Source organism: Schistocerca serialis, chromosome 3 (genome assembly GCF_023864345.2).
Source record: "Schistocerca serialis cubense isolate TAMUIC-IGC-003099 chromosome 3, iqSchSeri2.2, whole genome shotgun sequence".
In the NCBI taxonomy this organism is placed as follows: domain Eukaryota; kingdom Metazoa; phylum Arthropoda; class Insecta; order Orthoptera; family Acrididae; genus Schistocerca; species Schistocerca serialis.
In genome coordinates, this window is record NC_064640.1 from 149392866 (window position 1) to 149405419 (window position 12554).

At 43.8% G+C, this 12554-nt stretch overlaps 1 protein-coding gene across 2 annotated transcripts in view; it reads left to right on the forward strand.

Annotated features, from left to right (window-relative positions):
* Positions 1–12554, forward strand: part of LOC126469860 (organic cation transporter protein-like) — a 241660-nt gene that overhangs the window by 123054 nt on the left and 106052 nt on the right. For both annotated transcript variants that reach the window (XM_050097170.1, XM_050097169.1), the window contains exon 4: positions 5055–5161. In XM_050097170.1, coding sequence (XP_049953127.1) covers positions 5055–5161 — 107 coding nt within the window. The remainder of the gene's footprint in view (positions 1–5054; positions 5162–12554) is intronic.

The window sequence follows — 12554 nt, forward strand, 5'->3', positions numbered from 1 at the left end:
CGTGAAAGGGGTAGTGTAACACCTTGACAACGTAACATAAGGAAAGAAGTGACGGCAGAAGAGGAGGAAATTAATGTTCTTGCTGCTGTTGCAGTTGATTCGCACTTTAGCTCTCGTGCAGACGCACGAGGAAGTGACACCAGTCAGGCAAGTGTTCTACGCATTCTCCGCCGACATAGATTCCATCCTTATCACATCACCCTCCGTCAAGTGCTGCATAGAAACGATTACGAGAATCATGTTAACTTCTGTTCACGGACATTAAGACGGAATACTCCAGATATAACATCTATCTTGCTCAGTGATGGAGCCACACATACCAATCATGTCCAGGTAAACCGTCGGAACAAGCACTGTTGGCCTGTTGACAATCCCCGTTGCCTTCGTCAGTTGGAACGCCAGCTTCCATGGAGTGCAAACGTGCGGTGTGCGACGGTGAAGCATCAGCTCATAGGCCCGTTTTTCGTAGACGGAACACTGAACGCACACAAGTATCGCAGCCTCCAAACAGACCGTCTTCCACTGATGCTGATGCTAGAAGACGTTCCTCTGCAGACTAGGAGGAACTGTGGTACCAACATGATCGCTGTCCACCATATAGTGCACTAAGTACTACACCATGTCTTCACCATTTTTTTCCAAATCGTTGGATTGGACGCAGAGGACCTGTAGCTTGACCGGCCCGTTCCTCGGATTTGATACCTGTAGACTTTTTCCTGTGGGGAAAGCTGGAAGACGCTGTCTACGAGGACACAACAACGACATCCGACATATTGCTGCAGCCTTCTCGGACATCTCTGCTGAAATGCTAGCATGTGTCCTGCAGTAGTTCCATACCAGGCTGAAAGCATGTATTGCCGCTGCCAGTGGTCATTTTGAACACAATCTATGATGGTCAGTCGTCTCGTTGCTGGTCAGAATCCATATAACTAGCGTATGGACTTGTGTTGTTCTTTAGTGTGTGTTACGACAACAGTTATTGTACAAGTGTCGGTGTGGGAACATTTCAAAATACGATATCTTCTAAACAACTCGTACTAGAATCCTGCAACAAACACCACTGGAATTCTAATTTACCCTACTTTTAGTTTTTTATGTCAATAGCCATTGTTCCATTTATAAAAGTATGTTTGAACGAAAAATACACTTCCTAGGTATTATTACAATCTGTAGATTGGCTAACAATACGAGGCTCTGGCTACCAATTCATTTTGTGAAAACCGCACATCAATAGCACTTTTCATTTCCGTGATATTTGCGGCCCAAGATTTAGATGATTCACCCTGTACAAGCACCGACATGCAGGCAAGGAATTAGTGTTACCTTCGAACGGGAACATTTTTGATCGTCTCCTATAATATCTCTGTGATTAAAATATTTGTTTAGTACGTTTAGTCAGGACAAAGTTTTCTAGTACTATCATCCTACGACTTTTGTTTTCATGTCTTTTATTTCTGCGTACTAATGAAATGATCTTACTTTTACCTTAAATAGTTAGTTACTTGTAACTCCATTCCGTCGACTCGGAATAGTTAAATCTGGATGGACATCACGATTATCATAGGATTGGATAGCGAACATTTTCGGAGCGTGAAGGGATTTAATACGATCTGTGGCTGTTTATATTACAAAATTAATTAAGTACAGTTACTATTAGCGAGTACCTCATGTCAGTTAAAAATCAACGAGATTGGTACACAACCTAAGGTTAGTGGAAAAACTCTTTCAATTTCCCTGTACACACTACTGAATCGTTATGTACAATATGAATGCACAACTGCTGCCGTAAGTGGTAAATACACTTACACATATTTCGCAGAAGTTTGGACGTATAGGAGTGGCCGAGCGGTTCTAGGCGCTATAGTCTGTAACCGCGCGACAGCTACGGTCGCAGGTTCGAATCCTGCCTCGGGCATGGATGTGTGTGATGTCCTTAGGTTAGTTAGGTTTAAGTAGTTCTAAGTTCTAGGGGACTGATGACCTCAGCAGGTAAGTCCCATAGTGCTCAGAGCCATTTGAACCTTTTTTTTTTTTTGACGAAAATGCATTGCCAGTGTTGTCAATCAGGTTGCTAATTAGAGCACATTAACGTGACTATAGCGTCCAATTCCTTCTTGCATTCGTTTTTTAGTCTCAGCGCTGTGCGCGATCTTATAGGATAAAGTGGTTCCCGGGTTCGATTCCCGGCGGGGTCAGGGATTTTCTCTGCCTCGTGATGGCTGGGTGTTGTGTGCTGTCCTTAGGTTAGTTAGGTTTAAGTAGTTCTAAGTTCTAGGGGACTGATGACCATAGATGTTAAGTCCCATAGTGCTCAGAGCCATTTGAACCATTTTGATAAAGTGGTATTACCCATTACAACCGAAGTATCATGTATAGACTGCCACAGGAAACGTCTTGCATATTTGTTGTGAGAATAACAGATGAGGAGCTGAGTATGTTTTTCAGTCATAACGCTACTAAGGTCGTCCTTTTTGTGGAGACATTTGCCCACAGGCTCATCTGTTTTTCTTCTGAACATGTTCAAGTGAGATTTTTCTGTCCCAGAAATTGTAATTCATCCATTTGAATCTTGAATCCTTTCAAATCCCACAAGAGCATGTTAGCCTTCGATCTGTTGCCGAAGACGTCTCAAAACCTGGCGGTGTTAAAGCAGAACGTTCGTATGGTCTTTTTGGGCACTCGGTTATCTCCTCCTTCACAAGCACTTCAGATTTTCAGCTACAGACTGCCTCTTTAAATACACTGACATCTACAGATGAACTAAATATTACTTGCCTATAGGCATTCTGCTACACTTTCGCCAACGTGATGTACCTTGACATACTACTAGCCTTCGAATTTGTAGGAGGGCATCAGACTTAAAATTTAGGACATAAAGCACTCATTATGCGCTCGGTAGCACTGCTGAATATTAATGTTACGTATCAGACATATTAAGCTCACTGCCGATTATAAGACAACTTAAAAACGTTCATTTGCGTTAGTCAGTTTCTTAATAAACCAGGACGAAGCGTTTCGAGAGCTTTCAATCTGATCTTCAGATGGATCCAGTTGTTTACATTTGTACTTTTGCTAGGTGCAGCCAGCGGTCTGCTTTCTGTTTTTATTCCTAACGAGATGGTTAAATGTTAATTGTTATCCAGCATGTGACACTGAATCTTGCATTATAGAAAATAACAAAAGTACTTGAAAGTTGCCGGCCGTTGTGGCCGAGCGGTTCTAGGCGCTTCAGTCTGGAACCGCGCGACCGCTACGGTCTGCGATATGGGTGAAAATCCTCAAAACGCATCGTGGAAGTTTACTTTAAAAAAAAAGTGACTTACGCAAGTAACCCTATTTAATTTGTTTTATAATATAAAGAACCACAGATCGTATTAAACCCTTTCATGATTGGAAAATGTTCGCAGTCCAGTCCTATAATGATCGTGATGTCCATCCAGTTGTTAAGTATTCCGAGTATGTGGTGTAGTTCGTGACTGACACACACAACTTCTCAAATGTGAGACCTGAGGTGCTCCCGGTCTACAAAATGTTCAAATAACTTAAGATATGCGACCGGGTGACGTCGTCGACAACCGCCGATATTTCAACAGGTGCACACACTGTCATTTTTAAGGTAAAGCTACAGCAAGTAAACGCTGTGTAAGTGAATTTAAAATCTGCGGTAGTAGAGTAGTAGAGCAATTCCACACACACACACACACACACACACACACACACACAAAATGTAAGCACTAGCGCTACCACATAACCAAAGATACCTGATGCCAGAAATTATCGATAGTGAAAATTTCTAAACAACGAGTGAGGTAGTATTAACTCTATTCCTCCTGTTTTGACAAGGGAGAGAGTAGGATTCCACGCAAAAATTAAGCAAAACCTCCATCTCTATTTACAAAGTTACTTGCTAAATTAGTCTCAATTTCTTCCTTAATAACGCTCTCCCAATAACTAGAAGTGCATGCCAGAATCTCCGTGCTGTTATATTCCATAGGGTGACTAGCGCCAATGTTCTGCAGTACCGGATTTTTTCGGTTGTTTTAAACTAGTGTGATGCTTACGCTCAGTAGTACTGGTTGTCTGAAAAATATATGACACACCGCAACTGCAAGGAAAACGATAGACCCCCACCCTATGTAAACCACTATCTTCTTTAATGGAACTTAAAATGGCCCTAATCTTATCTGGAGGTCGGAAAACACATTTCACCTCATATTTCCGCAAAATATGACTAATCTTGTTACAGATGCTCCTTGCCTATGACAGAAAGACCTGGACGTTGATGCCAAATAGGTGTATTCATCACTCATCTGTTGCACGTTTGGTCGATAGCGCAAAGCACGTCGGATCTGTCTTTTACTATATTTATCCTGACGGAGGGTGACCCAAACAGCTGACAACTCTCAGGGTATAAAATGACGTGCGCTCTATGACTGTTATTGACCTTTGGTTGTGTGGTGGTGCCAGAGTTCACAATGTGTGTGTGTGTGTGTGTGTGTGTGTGTGTGTGTGTGTGTTATATTTCCGGAATTATTCTGCAAACCGAGCTTTTAAATCAACTTGCACAGCGTTTCCTTGCAACAATTTTTGCTTTAAAATGATAGGGTGTGCACCTATCGAAATATCGACGGTTGTCGACCGCAATCCCGTAAATTATTTGAGCAGCTTCTCAAATGCTTCCGGAGCCCATTGTTGTGTGTCAGATAAGACTATTAATACTGTTTGTGGCAATAACTTGGAAAAAAACTTTTCTTACATTTCACATTTCTAAAATTTCGCATTTTTAAAATTAAGGCTATTTCATAAGCAATATGCTACTGTCTCTATTTCCGATACTGACAATCTTCATTGTAGCAGAAAGAATATTTGTTCCAATATTTGTTGAAGTATGTAAATACTGTTAATTAAAATCAGTGTAGACAGGATATTTTGAAGTAAATGTTCAATATTTTCAATAGACCAAACCAAAGGTTTAGATTACTAGTAAACTGTACCACATTTTAATGTAAGTTATCGTGTACCTGGATCACTCAAGTACTGTATATGGATTTCAGTGGGACATCACGTGTGATGAAAACCAATGGAAGTTGACGCTAGTGGGTACCGTCAACAGCGTTGGATACTTTGTAACAACGCCCATCGCTGGATATGCTTCAGACAGGTAATGATTGTTTCTTATTGTTCCTTTAGATGCGAATTTATTCAGGAGAAACTGCACAGTCATTCTGGCATTCGACTCAAAGTGGAATGTAAATTCCTGCCGTTCTTATTGATCACTTTATAAAGAGCAATAAATAGCTAACTGCACTCCAAAAGAGAAAATTATTTTCCCCATACACATTCATGCAACAGCTTCTGAATCCGACATGTTGTTGTTGTTGTGGTCTTCAGTCCTGAGACTGGTTTGATGCAGCTCTCCATGCTACCCTATCCTGTGCAAGCTTCTTCATCTCCCAGTACTTACTGCAACCCACATCCTTCTGAATCTGCTTAGTGTATTCATCTCTTGGTCTCCCTCTAGGGTTTTTACCCTCCACGCTGCCCTCCAATGCTAAATTTGTGATCCCTTGATGCCTCAGAACATGTCCTACTAACCGGTCCCTTCTTTTTGTCAAGTTGTGCCACATACTCCTCTTCTCCCCTATTCTATTCAATACTTCATCATTAGTTATGTGATCTACCCATCTAATCTTCAGCATTCTTCTGTAGCACCACATTTCAAAAGCTTCTATTCTCTTCTTGTCCAAACTATTTATCGTCCACGTTTCACTTCCATACATGGCTACACTCCATACAAATATTTTCAGAAACGACTTCCTGACACTTAAACCTATACTAGATGTTAACAAATTTCTCTTCTTCAGAAACGCTTTCCTTGCCATTGCCAGTCTACATTTTGTATCCTCTCTACTTCGACCATCATCAGTTATTTTGCTCCCCAAATAGCAAAACTCCTTTACTACTTTAAGTGCCTCATTTCCTAATCTAATTCCCTCAGCATCACCCGCCTTAATTCGGCTACATTCCATTATCCTCGTTTTGCTTTTGTTGACATTCATCTTATATCCTCCTTTCAAGACACTGTCCATTCCGTTCAACAGCTCTCCCAAGTCCTTTGCGGTCTCTGATAGAATTACAATGTCATCGGCGAACCTCAAAGTTTTTATTTCTTCTCCATGTATTTTAAAGCCTACTCCGAATTTTTCTTTTGTTTCCTATACTGCTTGCTCAATATACAGATTGAACAACATCGGGGAGAGGCTACAACCGTGCCTCACTCCCTTCCCAACCACTGCTTCCCTTTCATGTCCCTCGACTCTTATAACTGCCATCTGGTTTCTGTACAAATTGTAAATAGCCTTTCGCTCCCTGTATTTTACCCCTGCCACCTTTAGAATTTGAAAAAGAGTATTCCAGTCAACATTGTCAAAATCTTTCTCTAAGTCTACAAATGCTAGAAACGTAGGTTTGCCTTTCCTTGATCTTTCTTCTAAGATAAGTCGTAAGGTCAGTATTGCCTCACGTGTTCCAATATTTCTACGGAATCCAAACTGATCTTCCCCGAGGTCGGCTTCTACCAGTTTTTCCATTCGTCTGTAAAGAATTCGCATTAGTATTTTGCAGCTGTGATTTATGAAACTGATAGTTCGGTAATTTTCACATCTGTCAACACCTGCTTTCTTTGGGATTTGAATTATTATATTCTTCTTGAAGTCTGCGGGTATTTCGCCTGTCTCATACATCTTGCTCACCAGATGGTAGAGTTTTGTCAGGACTGGTACTCCCAAGGCCGTCAGTAGTTCTAAAGGAATGTTGTCTACTCCCGGGGCCTTGTTTCGACTCAGGTTTTTCGGTGCTCTGTCAAACTCTTCACGCAGTATCGTATCTCACATTTCATCTTCATCTACATCCTCTTCCATTTCCATAATATTGTCCTCAAGTACACCGCCCTTGTATAGACCCTCTATATACTCCTTCCACCTTTCTGCTTTCCCTTCCTTGCTTAGAACTGGGTTTCCATCTGAGCTCTTGATATTCACACAAGTGGTTCTCTTTTCTCCAAAGGTCTCTTTAATTTTCCTGTAGGCAGTATCTATCTTACCCCTAGTGAGATAAGCCTCTACATCCTTACATTTGTCCTCTAGCCATCCCTGCTTAACCATTTTGCACTTCCTGCCGATCTCATTTTTGAGACGTCTGTATTCCTTTTTGCCTGCTTCATTTACTGCATTTTTATATTTTCTTCTTTCGTCAATTAAGTTCAATATTTCTTCTGTTACCCAAGGATTTCTACTAGCCCTCGTCTTTTTACCTACTTGATCCTCTGCTGCCTTCACTACTTCATCCCTCAGAGCTACCCATTCTTCTTCTACTGTATTTCTTTCCCCCATTCCTGTCAATTGTTCCCTTATGCTCGCCCTGAAACTCTGTACAACCTCTAGTTTAGTCAGTTTATCCAGGTGCCATCTCCTTAAATTCCCACCTTTTTGCAGTTTCTTCAGTTTTAATCTACAGTTCATAACCAATAGATTGTGGTCAGAGTCCACATCTGCCCCTGGAAACGTCTTACAATTTAAAACCTGGTTCCTAAATATCTGTCTTACCATTATATAATCTATCTGATACCTTCTAGTATCTCCAGGATTCTTCCATGTATACAATCCGACACATTCAAGTTAAAAATGTCGGTTACACTGTAGTCTCCTACAAGATAATACCAATTAAACATCTGAAAGTACACGAATGTTGGAAGGCATTAAGAAACATCGTTAGCGCGACGTAAATGATGTTTAATGTCACTATTGCAGCATGATATGTGCGGGAGTGAACACCTAATAGTTGTGACAGTCAAAGAAAGAGTGCAGCAGTCATAACATATGAATTGAATGCAGAGAAAAGAAAAGAGGGAACAACACAATTTAACATCTGGTTGGCACTTGGTGGAGTGAGGGGATGAAGTTCGTCAGGCCAGTGACATTCAACACGTCACACATACCTACTGGTCGCACCAGATGGCGACGACTTCAGGGAGCTCACATTTCTTGACTGGATACGCTTTTGGCGAACCCGAGGCCAAATACACTCCTGGAAATGGAAAAAAGAACACATTGACACCGGTGTGTCAGACCCACCATACTTGCTCTGGACACTGCGAGAGGGCTGTACAAGCAATGATCACACGCACGGCACAGCGGACACACCAGGAACCGCGGTGTTGGCCGTCGAATGGCGCTAGCTGCGCAGCATTTGTGCACCGCCGCCGTCAGTGTCAGCCAGTTTGCCGTGGCATACGGAGCTCCATCGCAGTCTTTAACACTGGTAGCATGCCGCGACAGCGTGGACGTGAACCGTATGTGCAGTTGACGGACTTTGAGCGAGGGCGTATAGTGGGCATGCGGGAGGCCGGGTGGACGTACCGCCGAATTGCTCAACACGTGGGGCGTGAGGTCTCCACAGTACATCGATGTTGTCGCCAGTGGTCGGCGGAAGGTGCACGTGCCCGTCGACCTGGGACCGGACCGCAGCGACGCACGGATGCACGCCAAGACCGTAGGATCCTACGCAGTGCCGTAGGGGACCGCACCGTCACTTCCCAGCAAATTAGGGACACTGTTGCTCCTGGGGTATCGGCGAGGACCATTCGCAACCGTCTCCATGAAGCTGGGCTACGGTCCCGCACACCGTTAGGCCGTCTTCCGCTCACGCCCCAACATCGTGCAGCCCGCCTCCAGTGGTGTCGCGACAGGCGTGAATGGAGGGACGAATGGAGACGTGTCGTCTTCAGCGATGAGAGTCGCTTCTGCCTTGGTGCCAATGATGGTCGTATGCGTGTTTGGCGCCGTGCAGGTGAGCGCCACAATCAGGACTGCATACGACCGAGGCACACAGGGCCAACACCCGGCATCATGGTGTGGGGAGCGATCTCCTACACTGGTCGTACACCACTGGTGATCGTCGAGGGGACACTGAATAGTGCACGGTACATCCAAACCGTCATCGAACCCATCGTTCTACCATTCCTAGACCGGCAAGGGAACTTGCTGTTCCAACAGGACAATGCACGTCCGCATGTATCCCGTGCCACCCAACGTGCTCTAGAAGGTGTAAGTCAACTACCCTGGCCAGCAAGATCTCCGGATCTGTCCCCCATTGAGCATGTTTGGGACTGGATGAAGCGGCGTCTCACGTGGTCTGCACGTCCAGCACGAACGCTGATCCAACTGAGGCGCCAGGTGGAAATGGCATGGCAAGCCGTTCCACAGGACTACATCCAGCATCTCTACGATCGTCTCCATGGGAGAATAGCAGCCTGTATTGCTGCGAAAGGTGGATGTACACTGTACTAGTGCCGACATTGTGCATGCTCTGTTGCCTGTGTCTATGTGCCTGTGGTTCTGTCAGTGTGATCATGTGATGTATCTGACCCCAGGAATGTGTCAATAAAGTTTCCCCTTCCTGGGACAATGAATTCACGGTGTTCTTATTTCAATTTCCAGGAGTGTATATACAATAAAAATTGGTTTTCTTCGGAGGAGGCTGGTGAGTGTAACAGTCCTCTATAACAGTAAGCTATGTGTATGCTCCAGCGGTCACCGTGCAGCGCTTCAGTGGAACGTCGTTTCACAGGGAACAGGGGTACTCACTTAACCGAATGGCCCGCGAGGATGGTACAGATTCCTGTTAAGAAATTTCTCAGTCTCTAAGAGTGCTACGAGCCGACAGGGTGGAAGGCTGCTGAGCTGAAACAGTCATTAGTGGGCACCTTCTGGGGGAACCTGCCATGGTCGGCCGCTGTGGCCGAGCGGTTCTAGGCGGTTCAGTCCGAAACCGCGCTGCTGCTATGGTGGCAGGTTCGAATCCTGCCTCCGGCATGGATGTGTGTGATGTCTTTACGTTAGTTAGGTTTAAGTAGTTCTAAGTCTAGGGAACTGATGACCTCAGATGTTAAGTCCTATAGCGCTTAGAGCCATTTTGAACCTGCCACGTCTCAATTCTATAAGGAAGTGAAGAGGGGCTCTGTGTTGGGGGATCATTACTTCCTGAACTGCACGTGGAATGCCGATGGAGCCTATCGCACTCGACCAACGAACAGAGCTAATAAGATTAATCCGCTAGAACACGGTAAACGTAAAGTGAATTGTATGAATAACAACGGATCACATTTGCACCTAAATTTGTTTACGGTAGAAAGATCAGAGAAAGGGAACACTGAGAAGCTGTCCCCATTTTACATTCAAAAAGCGCTAGGGACAGTGACAAAAGACCCCAAGTCTGTAAAAAGTCTTCGAAATGGCATCTTGCTCGATAAAACTGCTGCATCCCAACAGGCATAGTTTCTCCTTAAATCTAAGAAGGTGACGCAGTATGTTGTCGTTGTTGGAAAGCACAATGTGCTTAACTACAGCAGCGATATCACGGCACAGTGGCATAATATCGATTGATGTAAATGAGCTGCAAAATGAATAATCTGAAGAGGGTGTTACGGATGTGAGGGACGTGATGAAACTGGTAGATGGCGAGCTGGGAAAAATTGACGCGTTTATTTCAACGTTTGATTCAACTGTTTTCCTGAAGTACATAAAACAATTCCTACGCCTTAAAGTGTGGTTTAAAATTCATAGTCCCATATGTTATTACATATTACAACTTTAAGGGGATACTAGATTCATGTGCCGCCCGAAGTGGCCGTGCGGTTAAAGGCGCTGCAGTCTGGAACCGCGAGACCGCTACGGTCGCAGGTTCGAATCCTGCCTCGGGCATGGATGTTTGTGATGTCCTTAGGTTAGTTAGGTTTACCTAGTTCTAAGTTCTAGGGGACTAATGACCTCAGCAGTTGAGTCCCATAGTGCTCAGAGCCATTTGAACCATACATTCATGTGTAAATATCAAATACTATGTTGTGCATTTGGTGGTGTTGCCTATGAAGAAGGACTCACCTGCTCACTACTGTCTGCTTGAACCCCTAGGGACATCACACTACTTGGAACTACGAATGCACTGTGTTCCTTGAAGAAAAAAGGGCGCAAAAAAGTAAGATAACAACGCGCGTTTTATCTGTTGAAGCGAAAAAGTATACAGTACCCTGCTGCCTCCTACTTTTACAACATCTTTCGCTTCAATGGCAAAGAAAACAGCACTGAAAGTGAACGCCTCGACTCAGATTAAATAATATACAGCTAGAAAGAGTAACTGTGCTTGTAAATTCACCTGCAAAGCCACACTCACACAACAGCAACCGAATTTAAACACAAAAGTGAAGATTATAGGAATTACTAACGTCCAGCCTGGAAATCAATAAATGTTGCTCCCGATACGACAAGACGCGCAACATCAACATCGACATTAAAAGATGAACGGAGAGAGAAAAGTAGAAATAGCATAGGAAGGTAGGTCTAAAACCGTCACACCACCCGATACTCATTATGTGAGAAGAGTCTGATGGAGACCCATCTACCAAAGCGATGGAATTTGACGTCAGTCTGAGGGAATCAAAACATTCCCCCTCCCCTTCGAATCATTACAAATTCTACAAACAAAAATAAAGGAAAAGGGAGAGACATTGACAGACTTCACTGATGGAATGACTCACATTTTATTCTGGAACTTTTAGATTCAGGACTCACGTGAAGGAACTGAGATGGTAGCACGCGGGAAATCTCTGTCTCTGTGTCTTCATAAAACACATTTCAAAGAGTTATCTCTGTAGCCGCGCGGGATCAGTCGAGCGGTCTAGGGCGCTGCAGTCCTGGACTGTGCGGCTAGTCCCGGCGGAGGTTCGAGTCCTCCCTCGGGCATGGGTGTGTGTGTTTGTCCTTAGGATAATTTAGGTTAAGTAATGTGTAAGCTTAGGGACTGATGACCTCAGCAGTTAAGTCCCATAAGATTTCATACATCAGTAGTTAGTAGATATCTCTGTAATGAGGAGTTTTAGCCACCACAGAAAGGATGAATGTGGTGTGACCATATATGTCATTGATTAACATCACTCCTCACGTCTCCCTCTACACACCACCATCCAAATAGTCACTGGAAACAGTGACAACTATAAAATACACTGAGGTGAAAAAAGTTATGGGATACCACCTAATATCGAGTCGGACCACCTTTTTCCTGACATAATGCGGTAACTCAACGTGGCGTGGACTCAACAATCTTTGGAAGTCCCCTGAAGGATACAGGGAGTTCAAAAAAGAGTGTCAAATACTTTGAGAGGTGGTAGTACTCATCAAAAGAAGAAAAATAGGTCCAATAAACATGGGTCCGGAAACGCATACTTTCCGAGATAAACACGTCTTTATAGGAAGAGCTGTGCGACGTTTGGTTGCGGATACTAACACAGTCGTTGCGCTGGCGCTCCGTCAAATCTGTCGAATGTGTCGACAGGGTATTATGATGTCTTACCCACAGTATTTTACCTACCATTAGGTGGTTTGCAGTCAGTTGCGTGGCTCGAGACGTGTTGTTGGTAAGTTAGTTTTCGTTGTGTTTGTGTGTCTTATTGTAAAGTACTATCAACCCTGGGTACGTATCATGGCGTTTTATCTTCTTCCAAA